We start from the raw sequence: 18,945 nt of genomic DNA, 5'->3' as shown, positions 1-18,945 counted from the left end.
GTTTTTTCCTTTCCACCCAAACTCTTCCAAATAAAATAAAACCTTAAAATGTCAATTGAGTCTTAGTTCGATTGGTATAAAAATTATTGCCAATGTAAGAAGACATGAATTCGATTGCGTTGAAACGTGTTATCTTCGTATTTATAGATTGAAGAAAGACTATAAATAATTTTAGACATTATCTTAAATATATATATATATATATAATTAAAATTTATAAAGAGATTATTAAAATAAAATAAAACCTGTACTTATAACCACAAATTCCAAGAATGGACAATAATATTTAGTAAAAAAGTAGACAATTTTGGAATATGTGAACACTTGCCAAAGAAGCACAAACGTTGTTCCCATTTTGGTACAAATCCTTGTACATAAGACACGCCCACACACACCGCTCATATTCCATTTCATCATTTCGAGTACTTACCAAAAAGCATGGCTGCTCAAAACAGCAGAGCTACCATTGAACCCGAGAAGCAAACCCTTCTCAATCACCACAAGGAAAAACACTTCACCGCCAGAGAGATCGTCCGCGACATCATCATCGGCGTCTCCGATGGTTTAACTGTGCCCTTTGCTCTTGCCGCCGGATTGTCTGGCGCCAATGCCTCGTCTTCCATTGTTATTACCGCTGGTATCGCTGAGGTTGCCGCTGGAGCCATCTCTATGGGACTTGGCGGGTAACTCTATATATACCTCTCATTGTTTTGATAAGTTCGAAAATGGGTGCTGTTTGGTTACTAAGAAACTGCAAGAAAAAGAGTGAAAGTTATTATTAGGATTTTACGTAGTTTTTTCCTTTTCTGCAGGTATCTTGCGGCTAAAAGTGAAGCCGATCATTACGCGAGGGAATTGAAAAGAGAGGAAGAAGAAATTATCAGTGTGCCTGATGTTGGTAATAATTAAATTTTTTAATAAAAAAATTAAGTCATTTGATTAAGTTTCTGAAGGATTGAGATTCATTTGAGTGTCGCAAATTGTGTCGTGGCTGAAAATGCAGAGGCTGCTGAGGTGGCTGAAATACTAGCAGAGTATGGGGTAGAGCCACATGAATATGCACCTGTGGTGAATGCCCTAAGAAAAAGGCCTCAAGCTTGGCTTGATTTCATGATGAAGTAAGTTTGCTTATCACATATGCCTGTAATTATTACCATACTTTCATAGCTTAAATTGGTAATGATAAGAATTCGATGTTGTAAATAGAGAAAACCTTTGATTCCAGTTTAAGGATTGAACCAATGTTTTGCTTCACGAGTGGAATCCATGATTTAAGCAATTCCTGGCCATAGGCTAATGAAAACTCAAAACTCAAAAGACATAAAAAGGACTACACAGTTGAGTTGGGATTTTGACTCTTTGACACCACACCGCCTCGGGCTGATGAAATTAAGTGTTTGTATCTATGGGAATAGTGAATAGTGTTTGACGAATTGAGTGAATGTGTGGCCCAATTCTCACTCTCCAAAAGTAGAGCAAAATTGCCAAATTTGCTTTTTGAAATATTCGGATCAATGCACTTTTCTCTTTTTTCAGAAAGTGCCCCCATGTGGCCCGGTTCAGACTGGAACAGGTTCTGGCATGCTACTTGGGGGGGCTTTTTTTTTTTTTTAATTTTTTCTTCTGAAAAAAAACTCTTCTTTTTGGTTACAAACAAAGATTTCCATATATTTTCAACACACATTCATTCCCTTCTCCTTCAATGGGAGTGGAATCATGTATAGATTTATTCTTTTAGAACATTTTGCTGGATATTGATGGAACCCATTGTTTTCATAAAATCCAACATATTTGGTAAAACACTGCTGTAAACATATGCAGGTTTGAGCTGGGGCTAGAGAAGCCAGATCCACGAAGAGCATTACAAAGCGCATTCAACATTGCCGTTTCTTACATATTGGGTGGATTGGTGCCACTCCTTCCTTACATGTTCATTCCAAGAGCCCAGGATGCGGTGGCTGCATCAGTGGTCATCACCATTGCTGCACTCCTCATCTTCGGCTACGCCAAAGGTTACTTCACCGGCAACAAACCGGTAAAAAGCGCATTCCAAACTGCTCTCATTGGTGCCATTGCATCTGCTGCTGCTTTTGGCATAGCTAAGGTTATCCATCCCTAGAAGTTTTATGCTTTGTTTTTAAGAACTGAAAATATGGGTTTCCTTTAATATTTTTCATGTTGGTATTTAGATTAAAATCTCAAATCTTCATGTAATTCTCTCCTTTTACCTGTACGAATGAGTAAATCACCATTTCGACATGAACAAGTGTCTGCCAATCCGCATTCATACATGTGTAAGATATTATATATTTATCTAAACTATATAACAAACTAATTTGCAAAAGATTCAATGTATTTATTATTATGTTTCTGGAGCACGTGTCAATATTATTTTCTTTATTTTTAGAAGATATACCTTTTGAATACCAAAAAGGAATCTCCTATCCCCATATAAGTGAATAAGCAAAAGGACAAAAACAAAAAGTAAAATAAAGGGAGGAATGTATAATGGTCCCGTATTGATTCAGGCTCACACATCTCGGCCACAATAACTATCACTTACCGAATAACAATTAGGGACTCTATAGACAGATATTCTCAGGCAAATACATAATTGGTATTATGATGAATAGTAGAGATTGTTTAAGGACTATATCTAACCTATGTTTATAAATAACTTAGAAATGGACCAACAAGTTTAAAATGATAACTTCATTTTGATAGCTACAACTACTTGGCATAAACAAAGGTAAACTACCATATATCATCCTCCATTACTCACTGGTTGTTCTATATATTGCTAGGCAGTCCTTTTGTGAAGATCGTGCTGCATGTATTTAGATATAGTGTAATGAAAAGAAGAATATAAATGTATATAAATTGGATATAGGATAGGCATTCTGCTAAAAGGTTTCCAAGAGTACCTTTCTAAGGAGTTCGGTGCGGTTTAGTACTCTCGGAAGTCAAATGGCCCATTTGGTCTGTTAGAAGTTCCAAGTCTGGAGATTTCTCTAATGGTGATCCATTTACAAGTGGTTCAATCTCTAGGTTCTGGGATTTCCCCATATTTTGTAGTAACTGTTCAAAACTACACGACTTTTCTGAATGGGTTTCGGAATCTGTTACCTCCATTTCCATACCAGAGTTCAAGGGGCTTTCTTTATCTTGATTTCCACTGTCATTATTCTCTAGAAATGTGTTGCCTAAAAGAAGTTTTTCCCACGCACCATCATCGTGTATATCTGGGGGAATGAAAGGTGTATGACTTTCATCCATAAGCACTTTCACGAAATCAATATTCATCCAAAAATCTTTTGTTCCATCTGAAGAGTTATCAGATTCATGAGGATTTTCGCAATCTACCACTGGTGCAAGTACTGGCTTTGATGTTCCATCCATCGGAGGCTGATACCTTACTATCATATTATCAGAAGCAATTGGTTCACCATCTTCTGTAACTTGTTCTAGCATATTGCTTGGTTCAGCCATGCGCCAATTATTTTCTTTTGGTTGAATCAGTTGGACCAAAAAGCCGGGGCTCTGCATAGCCATTATTAAGAAGGATAACAACTGCTGCTGACTTTTCTCCATTCCTTGAAGACGTTCCTTCAAGAGAAGAACCTTATTGTCTGCAGTTTCCTGGAACTGCGTAAGTTTAACCAATTCCTGCATCAGAGCATTTTTATCAGTCTTCAAATTCTCAACTTCCTTCCACAGTGCAGTGTTTTCATTGTTTTCGCATGATCCAACAGTGTTCTCCAGCTGCTGTAGTGGCTGCTGCTGCAATGGTTTACGCTGCTCAGATCCTGGGGAGTGTTTCCGTCTAGCAATATTCTTAAGCAAGTCCTTTTGACCTCTGACGAATCCATCATTTGCAAATTCCCAACGGTCTGTATCAATTTTTCTAAAACCCTGGAAAAAACTTTAAGGGTCACTAATGTTTTCAATGAATTAAAAAGTTCAAACAAAAAAATCCAAGCATTATGAGTACCTTCTAAATACTAGCATTAAAAAAAAAGCCAAAGATAAGCATTTGATTCTGCCGCTCTTCCACCCGGCAATGAAGTACAAAATCAAAATGGAAAAGGTAGAACAAACATGCAGAAATACCTTATACACCTCCAATATAAGCAAGAAGCAATAAATCATTAAAATTGTATGAGACAGTCCAGTGAATTAATCATTTCATTGTGCTAAAACAAATAAGTGCCGAAATAAGTAGGAAAAGAGAGAGTGAATGACTGATAAAAAAACAGCAGTCCAATTAATTTCAACAATTTTTCCAAAATTTAACTTAAAGGATATTAGACAACATTTAGATTTTGCCAATTCTAACAAATTTAGTAAAAAAGGTAACCTATGTTAATCAGAGCCTGTATCTGATGCATATCTGGACATTGTAAAACTTGAACATATCTATGTCAGGAATATTCCAATATGCCGAGTAACATGGAGGGCAACCATAAATGGTATTACAGTCTCCTAACTCGACCAAGACTTTCACCCCCACATACTTTTTTGACAGGACTGGAAGGGCTCCAAAATTTAGCCACTGTCAATCAGTAGACTGTCTCTAATGAATTTGAGCCTACTAATATTGGCCTAATAATACAAAATAATTAGTTATTTTCTTCTCTTTATTTTTAAATTAGAAAATATTGTAAGCATCAAAATGGAGAAATGCATATTGTGGAATATGCTTAATTATCATTTTCTTTCAACATTCTACAGCAAATAATTTTCCATTTCCCATACTTCTTTCTTTACTAACCCTAATTTTCTTGCTACCATAAAGAAATTTTACACTGCAATTTCAATTGAACTGAACCTGAACCATATCCCATCAAAATCAAATGACTTGTCTAGCAAAACTTAAAAATAAAGAAACTAAGTCAGTACCATTTTAGCCTTTTCTAGTTTGGCAAAATTCAAACTAATAATTACCTCACCATTGAAGCAAAATTGAGTCATAAAAATTGCCCAGAAATACCGCTAGTGCTATCAAATATTCCTTTCTAGTTTATTCCTATATATTAGAAATTGAAAACAAGCAACAATCCTCTATGAATTTACACTCAGAAACTTAAATTCCCAGTAACTGCAACTTGAACACCACAACCAAGCTCTCACAAGAATTAAACCAAACACACAACTAATAAAAAAAGCAATTTAACAACAAACCTAAGCAACAAAAAAAGAAAACACAAAGCATCAAAAGAAAATTCCATCATAAGAATAGCAAAGACTTGCTTCAACAAGAAAACAAGAACACAACAGACATAAAAAGAAAACACTCAAAACGCAATTTAAAAGTCCAAAATCCAAACTCAAACACCAACACACCCCACGCCCCTAATTCGACATGTTTTTTTGAGAAAGTAAGATAACCATTAAAAAGAAGAAGCAGGGGGAGACTCACATAAATATTGAGTTGCCTGATGAAAGAGGAAAAATTGCTGTGCTTGAAGAACTTAGGGAGCAAATGAACTGAAAATTCAGTCATATCCCAAATTATAAAACTATCGTTATTTTGACTCCATGAAATTATCGCATCAGTAGACTCATCATCCACCATTTCATAACATTTTTTTAGAAAGGGTGCTATTGACTGAGACCCATTTTCACTCGGTTTCACCATAATTGAATTTTAATTAAAAAAAGTAAAGAAATTTGATATTTAGAATAGTGTGAGCAATTTTGTTTTTATAGTACGACTCTTTGGTAAAGGCCTGAGAAGGGTAAACTGGAAATTGTAGTAAAAATGGGGAAATTTTATGGATTTTCCTTGCTTCGCTTCTGGCCGCTCAACCGCGTGAAGTTTGGAAATTGTTAGCTACTGCGCTTTGGTGGTCAAAATTTGCTATTAGTCCTCTACTTTGATAAAATTCGAAATTTAATCTGTCCTTAAAAAATTAAAAAAATAAATTGTTTTACTTGAAAAATGAATTTAGATAAAAAAATTTGGCCCATTTAAAATATGGGTCAAGTTTGAGCTTAAATATTCAAGACCCAAGCCCAGACCATTTTTAAGTTTATAGTATTTTATATTATGTTATTTTTTTATATATTATATAATTTATAACACATAAAAAATTTATACTAAATATATAATACTACTCTAATATAAATATTAAAATAATATTAAAGATCACTATATAAAAATTTCAATAAATAAAAATATATTAAATTAAAATAATATAAATATATTTTAAAAAATTAAAAAAAATAGACAGTCTAAAATAGACTTGGAAAAAATTTTAAATGATATTATGGGTCGATCCGAATTGAGGAAACATAAAGTATATTAATATTATACTTATGCTTGAACCATGAACGCTTTTATTTTTAACTTGCAATTTAATATTTATTGTGTTATAAATTTATAATTAATATTTATAATTATAATTTAATAAATTAATTATATTATATTATTGGAAAGGATTATTATTTGATAAATTTTGATAATAGAGTTAAAAGATTTAATGCTAAGTTAATGAAATTTTGAGTAAACTATAGTGATGATCAGCAAACTATTAATTTCATTTTTGGTAAGTCAACTACTAATTTTAACCTCTAATTTTGCTTTCGTCTTTATCAATCGAGTCCTGGACCTCTTTCACTTTCTTATTTTTTGGGATTGAATTCTTTAATTCCTAGCCTTCTGGGTGGCCCAAGAACCAATATATTCGATCCATTTTCTGTATGGGATCCTTTAGATGTGTTCTTCAACTCTGCATTGGCAAACACTGTGGCATCATCATCTTCAGCATGCGAAGCTTCGGTCATTGCCAACGCGAGGGTTGATTAGAAGGAAACACCCAAAGCTCACGTGTTCAAAGCAATCCTTCAAGGGCTGAAGAAGGGAGGGTTGTTTAGATAAGTGGGGAGAGAAGCAAGGAGCACTAAAAGAAGAAGGACAAGTGGCACCACGTTGAGAGGAGCAGTGGGAAGTTGTTGAGGACGTTCAGGTTGCCCGAGAATGCTAAGATGGATCAAGTTAAGGCTAGCATGGAAAATGGTCCCCAAGGAGGAAGACAAGAAACCTAAGGTTAAGGCCATTGAGATTTCAGGCTAAAATACACATCAAAGGTGAAAACATTATAAGTTTGTCTCATGTCTATGGGTCTGAATTATGGAAAAACAAGTTCATTGAAACTAAAATGATACTATCATTCCTCTCCTCTCTGAATATGTTGTAGAAACTATTGAGGTGATTTTAGTTTCCCCTTCATAAACTATGGATATCAGGGAATTTGTTTTTGTTGATTTTTGCCGATGGTAAAACTTGACAAGAGAAGGAGGGTTCAAACTGGTCTCAGTTATCTGAGTGTGCCATGGACTACTTCTTCGCTCATCGAGAAAAGAGTTACATGGCTTGGGATCTATGGCCTTCCTCTTCATGTGTGGAACCGTAACCCCTTTAAAAGAATTGCAGAAATGTGGGGAGATTTAGTTTTGATTGACGTGGATACTTTGAACATGGTTGATTAATTTAACTAATCATCAGAAGAGGATCGATGAAACTATTTTTTGTCAACTGCAATGACATCAGATGCCCGATTCGTGTTTTTGAATTTATGTGGGATTACAATTAAGTTTAAATCCAAAACAGGGTGGGAGTGTATGACCTCATCTCGCTCATCATCCCGGTCTCTTTTGATGGCGGTTGACATTGAAGATGAACAGTTGCTACATAAGGTTTACGTTGGGTTAGTAAATGGAATTGAAAAAGTGCATGCAGTGGGAGATATTGATCAGGATGATGAGCTTGGGCCCCATGTTAATTTGGTGCAGCACTGTTTTGGGTTCCTTTTAGTTTTTTGGGCATGGTCTTTTGGTGCCTAGCGATGGATTTTGGTGACTCTAAGGAACTTCATTGCAGCATTTTTCTGGTTTATTTTGTTGTTGCTCATAGTCTGCTTTGTTAAGGTGATCCATCGCATCATTTTGAAGAGCTTCTTGGACTGCATGCTTTTGTCCCAGGAAAAAGAAAAGCAACAATTTGGTGAAGCACAATCGACAACAAAAGTTGAATCGATTTGGCAAATACATACAAGTATGTCTAAGTAAACTTTCGAGTATGCACTTGTTGAACCAGGTCATCTGAAAGAACCTTGGTAAAAAAACCTTTAAGAGGGGTGGGAGCTATAATTAATCAAGTACTTGTGTGTGCACAAATACAGGTGGGAAACCCTTTATTTATAGGCAAAGCTCTAAAGAATCTTCGGTTGAGATTAAGTAACAAGGTCTAGTATGGACGGTAAAGATCTAATTTTTATTAACTCTCCAACTATTCATAATAAATGGTATACAAGGAGTGTGAACAAATGTGGACAAGCTTACGTCCATTCATCTAGAATCTTCCAATGGTTTGATGGGCTCGTGTAGGCTCAAAACCTCTATGCAGTATGGTTGGGACTTGGGCCACTTGATGGTACTTGTTGCTTTTTAGTGACTCGAATGGATGCCAAATTATGCCGAGACGTGACACATGCCCAGCAAGACGAAGAGCAAATAGAAGAAAATAATTTACCTTCTAATTTGTTCATGGTCCATTTTACATTTCATGTTTAGCTCTAGTTTGCCGAATTATGTTGTATCTTTGCATAATATGCCCCCAAATTGATGGAGCAATGGGGCAATAACAGAACATCTGCTCCCCAATATCAGGTTCTCTCCCACAGAGTAAGCAGCCAAACTGAACTTGTTAATCACAGGAGTAAAGATAGTTCCTTGTTGGCAGTACACTCCAGCAAGTGTATATACCTAATTTTGTTTGGATTAATTTTAATTAGATAATGAGTTGAATCTCGAATTTTAATTTGGCTAATTTTATATTATTTTTGATAAAATTATTGATGTTGGATAGAGAAACATTAAAGAACTTATCTTCACATAGTCCAAATTACTTTGTTATTTATTACTATAAAATACTAATGTAATTTGAGAAATGATTGTATGAAATTGTGATTTCATGTGATCCCTGTCCCTTTCCAATAGAAGAATGATAAATTAGATTTTACTTGTTTTTAGGAGGAAAAAGTTGAAAATCAAGAGGAAAAATCTTATTTGTCATTCTTTTATTGAAAAGGGATATGGATGACACGGAATCACAAATTTATACAATTTCTTCTCATGTAATTTTAGCTTTTGAGAAGAATAGTCTCAAATTGTAATTGATCTTTTAGTATAATCTTGAACTTTTATAATTTGAGAGATTAGTATAGATTTTATAATTGAGCAATGAAAACACTAATTTATTCATAGTGGAATGTATTTTATGAGTGCATATTAAGAGAATAGACAAGTTTCAATTACTGGTTAAGTTCTCGGTGAGAGAACTTAGAGGTGAGTGATCTTAGATTTTTATGTACATAAATGAGGTTGCTATACCGGGTTATGATAAAACTTGAATCACTTATTGTATTAGAGTTAAAGATAGTAAATTTACTCACTAAACTAAACTTCATAGATGTTAAAAAATTAAACTTCGTAAACAATTTTCTGTATTCTATTTTTTTTATTGTGTTCATCGTAATCACAACTAAAACCGGTACTGCGGTCAACACTTTACTTTCTAAGCAATTATCAACTGTCCGCTTCAAACGGTTTCCAGTACTAGTTAAAAGCTGAATGCAATTGTTGGTTCAAGAAAAAGCTTTAACCAAAGCTTGCCATCTGCTATTTCTGCCATTGTTCCTTAATTATAGTTCTCAGTTGACGTGGTCTTTCATCATTTGAGAATGTTTAATACTTACCATAAACGTGTTTTTGTTGGAGTTATTACAAGATGCGCAGCCGCCATTAACTGTTCTTCCTCTCTAAGGGCTTTTCCTTGAGGACGTCGGCCACTGAATTGTCTATATTTACCATGCAAATGTTCAAAAGTGTCTCACGTAATATGAATGTGAACATTCTTTTTCCTTATAAACAGTATGAATGTAAACATTCATACATATAGAGTTAATTTAATTTTTTTATTAAATCTTCAAAATATTAATATTATATTAATTAAGTCTTTTATTACAATTTGATTTTTATTTAAATTTTAAACACATATTTATTACTTTGTATAAATTAAATCCATTTGTCTTCAAGCCAATAAAAAAGGTACAGTGAGATTTATTTATTCTTTATATTAAAGATTTAATATATACTTTTTCTGCTTACGTTTGAGAATTGAAATTTTAAAAGTCACACTTGAATTTTAAAAATATTATAAATTGTGATAGAATATATGTAATATAATTATTATTTTTAAAAGTCATAGAGTTTGTTAGATGTTTATTAAAATTATGAAATAAATAAAATCTATTCAAAAATTAAATATGCATATTTTAAGATATGATTATTTGGAAAATGGTATGGTAGGTATTTTAAAAATTTTACATGTGAATTAAGTAATAAATAAATAATTTTAATTTTCTAATCCAATGATAATGCAAAAAGAAAAAAATAAATAAATAAAAGAACCCTTGTGTGTACGCAAAATTTTGGACTTCTTTAGTTATTGCTCACATTCAACAATGAGAATGTTAATTGGATTTTATGATATTAAAGTCAGTCAGTGTGAAAAGAGAGATTTTCAAGCACCAATTATTTCACTAGGACAAATAGGTTTAATTCTCCCTTCAGTCCCTGTACTCTTTGATTTTTTGAAATATAGTCTGTTTCCTTTTAATTTCATAAATTTAGTGCCTCTACTTGTCTGATTTAAAATTAAAATTCAATTGATAATATTATTAATTGACTTTTATTAAATTTGAATATATTTTATCAATTGAACTTTAATTTTTAAAGCAAATCTTTGAATATAAATGATTCAGTTGAATGTTAAATATTTTAAATTTCGATTAAATTAGAAGAATAGAGAAGATTAAATTCCTAAAATTGAAATCAAAGAAAGTGAAATTTGAAAGTTCAAAAGTACATAGACTAAGGATAGAATTAATCAAATAATAAAATACGGTAGGGATTCACTTACACCATTTTGTATATTTTTGTATGATGGATACTTTAACGATTCAAACGTTTTATCAATATTATTAAGCTTCTCTTGAATATAAATTTTGAATCAATTCAATATCTCTATCATATTAATTTAAAATACTCTACCTATCAATAAATATTTAGCATTTAAATATTTTTATATATAAAATAGTTAAAAAATATTAATTTATATCAAATTTAACATGCATGATGAATGAAATATTAAATTCTGTGTATGTGTGAAAATCATAAATTTAGAAGAAAAAAAAAATTCAAACTTGAGCTCAAAAACCAGAAATGAAAACGAAAGGAGAGAAGAAACTTCCTTGTTGGTCTTCAATCATCTCATTATACAATGTACGATTTCAAAGCTTTCTCACCCTAATATAATACCCAGTCTTTATCCACGTTCTCTTAAATAACCCACACAAGCTTTTCCTTCGTAGGAGGGAAAGCGAGATGAGCAACAATATTGGCATAGTTGACAAGGCTCTTAGCAGCCTTGGAAGAGGATTCGATTTAACAATGGATTTTCGACTCAAGTACTGCAAAGGCAAGGAGAGGCTCATTTTACTCGACGAAACTGATAAAAGAGAGATCGCCATACCCGGTTTCGGTTCCATCAAAGATGTTCCCATCGATATTAAATGCGATAAGGGCGATCGAACTCGTTACCAGTCTGATATTCTAGATTTCAATCAGGTAATTAATACCAATTTCTTCCTCTCGTTTTTCATTTTTGTTGATGTACCTCTCAATCTTTAAACCCATAATCTTAGTGTATCTGTGTGTGTATGATTGGTGGGTGGGTGGGTGTGTACGTAGATGGCGGAGTTTTTCAACAAAAAATGCAGCATACCAGGGAAAATACCATCGGGGAGATTCAATACAATGTTTGGGTTTCAAAGCGGATCATGGGGGAAAGATGCAGCCAATACCAAATGCTTGGGAATCGATGGATATTACATTATTTTGTTTAATCTTCATATTCATCGCTATCCTCTCCTTCTCTCTCCTCATGTTCTTAACGATCTTCCTTCTACCTGGTATCCTTATGCCCTAGCAAGGTACCTCAACTTCTTTTATTAAAATATATTTTTTTGAAATTTAACTGTTTAATTATTTAGATTGGGACATTGATCTAATTTATTTTGTTATATGTTTTTTTGATAAATTATAAAAATAGTTATTTTATTTTGTTAGGATATATTTAATCACTTATCTTTAAAATTTTACATTTTAATAATTTATATTATCATTTTATTATAAAATGATCATTCGCCATTAACATCTGTTACAAAATGTTTTCTTTTTGGTATTAACCTAAGACAAATTTTTTATTAAAAATTATTTATAGATTTTTCTTTTTTTCTCTCATATCAGTGGCTTTCCTTTTTTGACTTCTTCTTGTAGTATACATTTTTTTATTCCAACAAAAACTTTGAATATAACACTATAAAATAACTAATTTGCAAATTAACCCCTTTTTTTCAAGACTGAAATTGAAATCCTTGACAAAACAAAAATTGAAATCTCCTTCCTTCAGTTTCACTACAGTACCACGTACATGTATTATCAAAAGATTGCTTGATGAAATGATAATTAATTCCAATATTCAATGGTCAAATTAGAATTCTTGTCAAAAGATGGCCATTTTTTTTCCTTGTCTGACAAGAAAATAAATTGTCTGTTTAGCTAAAGTCAGCAAAATCAGCTACTAGAAAAATCCCATCACTCAACTCCCATCAATTTGAACAGTTCAAAAATACCATGTTTTCTCACTCAAAAATGTCAAAAACATCTGGCTTTTTCAAAAATTTTTAATTAATTTCTATAAAATTAATCATTTCATGTTTCTCTTCTTTACACCTTCCTTTCATAGTAAGTCAAACTAATAATGTATCAGTGAAATTACACATCAGCTAGCATTTAGTTGACAATTGTAAGTAGTTTATTGATGCATGGAATTATATATAAATTTGTTAGTCTTCTTGGTTGTTGATGGAAGGCTGTGACCAATATACCTTATTTGATTAATATTCATGCATGTGAAACCAAAACTGGGGGGAAATTATTTGGCAGATTCATTGAGAAATACGGGACTCACGTCATTGTGGGGCTAAGTATTGGTGGCCATGACGTGGTTTTGGTAAGGCAAGACAAGTCTTCCAATTTGGAGCCTTCACTGCTCAAAAAACATCTCTATGATCTTGGTGATCAACTGTTTACGGGCACCTGCAGATTTGCCCCTAAAACCAAAGATCAAAAGCAAAAGGTTTTTCAAAGCAATACCACCCTTTTCCCTACTTAGTTTTAGAGAAATGATATAACACTTAATAATGTGAATGGTTTGTATACAGATACCAGAGGCTTTCAATATCTTTGATCAACAATCTATTGCCTTGAATGGCTACCCTTTCATTAATACCAAAGATGTAAGTCTCACTACATTTTTGGAAATCCTTTTAAAAAATAAAGAGTCGAATAGCATAGCATAAAGTTTAAGTTAACATTAGTGTGCTTAAATACTAATATTAGGTATAATAGACCATTATTGGTAAAGGTTGAGTTTTTGGGATTTTAAATGTACAGATTGGAGTTTCATCACATGTAAATTATGTATAAAAAATTTAGTCGGAATTGAGTTTAATTAGTTTATACTTTTAGTGAATGAGGGGTTTTGGGTTATGCAGGGAATCACTGTTATAGGTTCAAAGAGAGGAGGTGACCCAGAAGCTCGTAGCCATTGTGAGTGGCTTCCAACAGTTGCAGGAATGCCAGATGCCATTCATTTTAATTTCATTCCAATCACTTCTCTACTTAAAAATGTCCCTGGCAAAGGTTTCTTATCACATGCCATCAATTTATACCTTCGATGTAAGTTTTAACTTTCTTCAAAACTAAGCCTCTAAAAACCTCATCAACATATTCATGATGTGTTGTAATTTAAAATGTAATGGCAGACAAGCCTCCGCTAGGTGAACTGCGATACTTTCTTGACTTCCAAGCACAAAAGATTTGGGCTCCCATTCACAATGACCTCCCTTTAGGTCCTTCAACAAATAGGGCTTCTTCATCACCAGCTCTTCACTTCAACTTAATGGGTCCTAAGCTTTATGTAAATACCTCTCAGGTACATCATACCCACAATATTCCTTTCTTTTCTATCATCATGTTGGTTAATGGTTGTGCTGATGATGTAATGTCAAATATGCCAATGTCCTAACAGATGTCAATCTAAATTTTCATGTTTCAGACCCTACAAAATACTAATAACAAGTGTTAGCAGGTCACTGTAGGGATGAGGCCAGTCACTGGGATGCGCTTATATCTTGAGGGCATGAAATGCAATAGGTATATCTATTAATGACACTCGACCAAAATATAGGGTCTTATTATAGAATTTGACCTTTTCTTTCCAAGTAATATTCTGGGTTTTTAAAAAGCTTTCAATTTAATCCCCAGGCTTGCTATTCACCTTCAACATCTATCGACACTACCACAAACATTCGAAAACAAAATGGACGACACACAATACTGGCAAGTATCAGGCGATAAAGCTGATATTCGATTCTTCGAAGCCATTCACCGCAAAAAGTTCTCCCACATATGCACGGCCCCCATCAAATATAACCCAGAATGGAGGACTGCCGGCAAAGATGCTGCCTTCATCGTCACGGGTGCTCAACTCCATGTCAAAAAACATGGTTCCAAGAGTGTTCTTCATCTCAGACTATTGTTTTCTAAGGTCTCGAATTGTTTCGTAGTGCGGTCAAGTTGGGCACAAGCCGCCTCTGGGTATTCCCAAAGGTCCTCTGGTTTACTTTCAGCCATTAGCCAATCTTTAACAGGCAACCCTGTTAAAGAAAAGGAGATGGCGGCTGTTGTGGTGGACTCCTCCGTGTACCCTACTGGACCGCCGGTGCCGGTTCAAACACCAAAGCTATTGAAGTTTGTGGAAACCTCGCAATTGTGCAAAGGACCTGAAAATAGTCCAGGGTATTGGCTGGTTACGGGTGCCAGGCTACAATTAGAGAAAGGTAAGATAAGTCCGCATGTAAAGTTTTCTTTGGTAAATGTAAATTAATCTTCTTTTTTTAATTAAAAATATAAAGTAATCTAAGAATTATCAATTGGGGTTAAATTTGATTTTCAGTTTTTCTAGTTTTTATGTAAAATTTTTCATCTAGGGGAAAGCCTCACTTTTTTCTTCTTCTATGGCGCATGAAATTAGAGGAATTCTTTTTTGATGTGTAAATTCTTGTAAAATGTAACATATAAAGATGAAGAAATGTTTTTATCTTTATTAAAGTAATATTTCACTGTATAATTTTATTTTTGTATTAATATATAGCAACATAAATGTAATTTGATATTTTAGGGATGGTGGCAAAGTTCTTATGCACCTAAGTGTTGACCCTTAAACTACTTTAAGAGTCATCTAATACATTGAATATTTAAGTTAATTAGCTATTAAGTGGTTAATGAGTAAAAGTATCACGAAGGTTCTTATGTTAGGAATCAAATTGTATTTTATCTATTCTACTTAAGAAAAGAATAAATTAGTCATTATACGTTAGATCAAAGAGTAAAACGGTCATTCTGTTAAAATTTTCTTTCATTTTTACGATTAGAAACTGTGCTACGTGTCACTATATGATTATTATGTCAAGTACGCTAATTTTCAATAGTACAAATACAATTTGACTCCTATTGTAGGTGCCTCCATTATCCTTTTACCATGGCCAATGGTGAGCTGACATGCAATCATTCAGTTGGTTTTCTCTACCACCTATAATTCATTTTTTAAATTCAAAAATTTTCCATTTTATTTCTATATTTCTGTAGAAGAAGTCTCTATTTCTCTCCAACAAAGTAAAACAACTATAATTGACACTACTAGAATTACCATCGTTTGATGTTCATTTAAGTCGATTTCTACACCAAATACTCATCACCCTTTTCAAAGTTCGTTCTTAGGGTTTTTTTTTCTCTAAAAATTTCCCTAAATTTCACAAAATAAATGTTCTATTTATGAAATGCCCTTGCTCAATCTTGAAATTTGATTGCTACATTGGACCACAACCTTGACTGAGGCCTATCCATGTTTCTAGATATCATTTAACAATTCGAATTCGTGAAAATCTACATCAAACCCTTTAATCGATTGAAAAAAAAAAAAACCATGATTTCTATTTGATTGGTTTGCCTTTTTTTGGTCTCTTGCTGTCAATATATTTTCTATTGTTGTGGGTTTTTTTTTTCTTTTCCGGGTGAAATCGAGAAAGGAAAGGGACAAATGAGTTGAATATATGAGTAGAGGTGGTGGCTGAGAATTGAGTGAATGGCGGTAATGGATTTAGGCTTTGATGTTGGAGCTTGTTGATGGTGAGTTATTGTTGAAGATGGTTGTTATAGTGTTCAAGGCGAGAAGTTGTGAGAGAGAAGGTCTTGGGTTAAGATGAATGAGTAGAAGGAGAAAACTTTGAGCAACTAAAATTCAACATGTGTAACACCCTATACCCGGTCCGATCGTTGGAATGAACTATGAAATGGTATGAATAAATACAAAACAATCATATGCAATTTAAAGCATTGAATGATTCTATTTACACACGTCAACTATTAAAAATAAAAACAGAACTGTTTCGAGCTTTAAACCACTTTTAAATTAGATTTGAGCATAAATATGAACCAAATTATAAAATTTTAAAACTTTAGGTAAAGTATCAATACTAAATAAAGAAATATCGATATTTTCAAATAAGTATCAATATGAAAATATTATCGGTACCATTTTGGCATTCTACCAAATTAAGGTATCAATATCATTTTCAAGGTATCGATGAAAATTATAAAATATTGATACTAAGTAAAAATTATCTATACCAAATTTGTAATCTGTCAATTTTGAAACTATTTATTTGGTAAAATATCGATATTTTTGGTCCTAGATATCAATACTTTTTCCTAGATGGTGAAAAATCACAAGTTTGAAAGTTCAATTCATACTCAAATCTAAAACCTGAACTCATACTACAAATAAGCCAATATCATGCATGAAACTCATTCAAGTCAATTCAAACACATCAAAAGCATACCAAAACACAACTCAAAACACTATCCTATGTACCTAACCAATATGTCATAAAGCACCATCACAAACAACATTTAATACCAAAGTGTTTCCTACTTCAAACAAGTTTAAGCATAGCGAAACAATTACCCTATGAATCATCAAAGATACCATAACTTCTATCACCAACTAACAACCACCTAACAATGTATATTCATCAATTCATTTTCTATCAAAAGTACTATCATACATAACACCTAAATAACATCCAAATCAAAAGGTTAAACCAATATGCTATATATTCCAACCAAGCTATCACTTAACCAACCTTTCTATAAAAAATTACAACCTATCAACATTTCAAATCATTCCATTATATACCATACACAATCCACTCAAGATTGCCATAATAAGCCATTAACAAGCTTACCATTTAACTATCAAGCATACATCATTTGTAGAAACACAAAACATATATATATTTCCTTGACACATAAGTATATATATACTCAATACTCCTATTACATGCCACAAAACTGAAATATAACGATTTCAAAGTCTGCCAAAAAAGAGATTGGATAGTGTGATCTTCTAGTTGATCTGATCATCTAGTTCCGCAAAATAATATCTACAGGAAAATAGGAAAATGAAACAAAGTAAGCTATAATTGAGCTTAGTAAATTCATAGGTCAAGTACAATATAACATACCTTGTAATCATATTTTAAACAGCAAAATAATTAACTAACATCAACCCTGTCATAACAACCATTCAATAGGTGAGTTCATTATACACGAGTCATATAACTTTCAAGCTATACAAGATCATTCAATAACAAATCATGATATAATATCGATAACATGATCATATTTACAAATTATTTACCGAGCAAAATAATTATTACCAAGCATCAACACAGGTCATTACATCATTTAACAATCACGATTCAGCTTGATGAACTATATGAACATATATGGATATGTGGTTATTCACCCAAAACACGTTAGAATGCTCAATCGAACTAATCCAACCAAGAACATGCCTAAGCACTGAGTGCCTAGCTCAAAGGCTAACATCCTTCCAAAAACACACCTATACACCAAGTGCTAAGCCTGTAGGCTCACATCATCCCTTAGAAACATGCCAGGATTATTACAAATATAACTCGATAATCTGCAACAAATGTTGGATTCCGATATATTCAACATATAATATTGTTGAGTGTTTTTCCGTTGTGTCCCATTAAAAGGGGACAATTGAATATTTATACACATGGTCACTGTTCATGGAATTGATATTTTCAGTAGGCTGCATGCATGCTAGACATGTATACTATTTTGGTCTGCTTGTTATACTTCATGGCCCTCGCACGTGAACTCCTTGGCATATGCGAGTTGGGACCGCGAACTTCCCTTGCAAGCCCTTTTGGCGAACCGCCACTTCAAGACTTGCATGCGTTCAACTGATAGGGCCTAATCGGATCGTTGGTAGGTGATCCGGGTCATACCTAAGTTCTAGGTTGGTGATCATGAGTACGTAACAATCTAGTCCCCTTTATTGGGTCTAAGAAAGGTTATAAAGTGGTGCTTCTTAGAACCACCACTTCGCATTTATACAACTTGTATTTTCAACTATTTGCTGAAGCTCAGAGAAGAAATGACAATTCAAGCCACAATTCAAGTTCAGAGTGATACTTATTTGGAATTTTCTTTCAAGGTTTTTTGGAAATGGTTTTTGAGAGGGATATTTTGAAAGAATTGGTGTTTTTTTTCCCGGTTCTTTTTTTTTTTAAACTTTTGTCCCCTGACGTGTGGGGTTTTCATAATAAAACTTGGTGTTTGGTCCAAAATTTCTAAAGTTTGTGTTGTCAATGCTAAGGA

The 18,945-nt window shown here is 33.2% G+C and overlaps 3 protein-coding genes across 4 annotated transcripts; 2 read left to right on the top strand and 1 right to left on the bottom strand.

Moving 5' to 3' along the window:
* Nucleotides 1-313: 313 nt before the first annotated feature.
* Nucleotides 314-2,266, top strand: LOC108463985 (vacuolar iron transporter 1). Its single transcript, XM_017764028.2, has 4 exons — nt 314-683; nt 813-898; nt 1,004-1,118; nt 1,822-2,266. Exons 1-4 carry the CDS (start codon nt 439-441, stop codon nt 2,117-2,119), a joined length of 744 nt encoding a protein of 247 aa, XP_017619517.1. The 5' UTR covers nt 314-438; the 3' UTR covers nt 2,120-2,266.
* Nucleotides 2,267-2,595: 329 nt separating this feature from the next.
* Nucleotides 2,596-5,794, bottom strand: LOC108463984 (heat stress transcription factor A-8). Of its 2 annotated transcripts, XM_017764027.2 has the most exons (3): nt 5,420-5,794; nt 2,925-3,912; nt 2,596-2,827 (listed from the first exon to the last, which is right to left on the bottom strand). In XM_017764027.2, the coding sequence occupies exons 1-2, from the start codon at nt 5,636-5,638 to the stop codon at nt 2,929-2,931; spliced, it is 1,203 nt and encodes a 400-aa protein (XP_017619516.1). In that variant the 5' UTR covers nt 5,639-5,794; the 3' UTR covers nt 2,596-2,827; nt 2,925-2,928. The 2 variants fall into 2 exon arrangements, with proteins under 2 accessions (XP_017619516.1, XP_017619515.1); XM_017764026.2 differs by having other exon boundaries at nt 2,596-3,912; nt 5,420-5,793.
* Nucleotides 5,795-11,233: 5,439 nt separating this feature from the next.
* LOC108463230 (MACPF domain-containing protein At1g14780-like) lies at nt 11,234-15,300 on the top strand. The gene is made up of 8 exons (XM_053024662.1): nt 11,234-11,691; nt 11,815-12,056; nt 13,072-13,264; nt 13,350-13,424; nt 13,683-13,866; nt 13,953-14,122; nt 14,279-14,343; nt 14,455-15,300. The coding sequence occupies exons 1-8, from the start codon at nt 11,449-11,451 to the stop codon at nt 15,074-15,076; spliced, it is 1,794 nt and encodes a 597-aa protein (XP_052880622.1). The 5' UTR covers nt 11,234-11,448; the 3' UTR covers nt 15,077-15,300.
* The last annotated feature ends 3,645 nt before the right edge of the window (nt 15,301-18,945 follow it).

The sequence above is a fragment of the Gossypium arboreum genome, chromosome 13 (genome assembly GCF_025698485.1).
Source record: "Gossypium arboreum isolate Shixiya-1 chromosome 13, ASM2569848v2, whole genome shotgun sequence".
NCBI lineage: Eukaryota > Viridiplantae > Streptophyta > Magnoliopsida > Malvales > Malvaceae > Gossypium > Gossypium arboreum.
The sequence above is the reverse complement of the archived record's forward strand: the minus strand, read 5'-3'. Positions and strand labels throughout refer to the sequence as shown.

Coding starts and splice junctions, on each gene's coding strand:
- LOC108463985 (XM_017764028.2), top strand. CDS start 439: ATGGCTGCTCAAAACAGCAGAGCTACCATTGAACCCGAGAAGCAAACC. Junction 899..1,003: donor TATCAGTGTGCCTGATGTTG/GTAATAATTAAA, acceptor CTGAAAATGCAG/AGGCTGCTGAGGTGGCTGAA. Junction 1,119..1,821: donor TGGCTTGATTTCATGATGAA/GTAAGTTTGCTT, acceptor AAACATATGCAG/GTTTGAGCTGGGGCTAGAGA.
- LOC108463984 (XM_017764027.2), bottom strand. CDS start 5,638: ATGGTGAAACCGAGTGAAAATGGGTCTCAGTCAATAGCACCCTTTCTA. Junction 3,913..5,419: donor TCAGGCAACTCAATATTTAT/GTGAGTCTCCCC, acceptor AGTTTTTTCCAG/GGTTTTAGAAAAATTGATAC.
- LOC108463230 (XM_053024662.1), top strand. CDS start 11,449: ATGAGCAACAATATTGGCATAGTTGACAAGGCTCTTAGCAGCCTTGGA. Junction 13,867..13,952: donor CATCAATTTATACCTTCGAT/GTAAGTTTTAAC, acceptor ATGTAATGGCAG/ACAAGCCTCCGCTAGGTGAA. Junction 14,123..14,278: donor TTTATGTAAATACCTCTCAG/GTACATCATACC, acceptor AAGTGTTAGCAG/GTCACTGTAGGGATGAGGCC.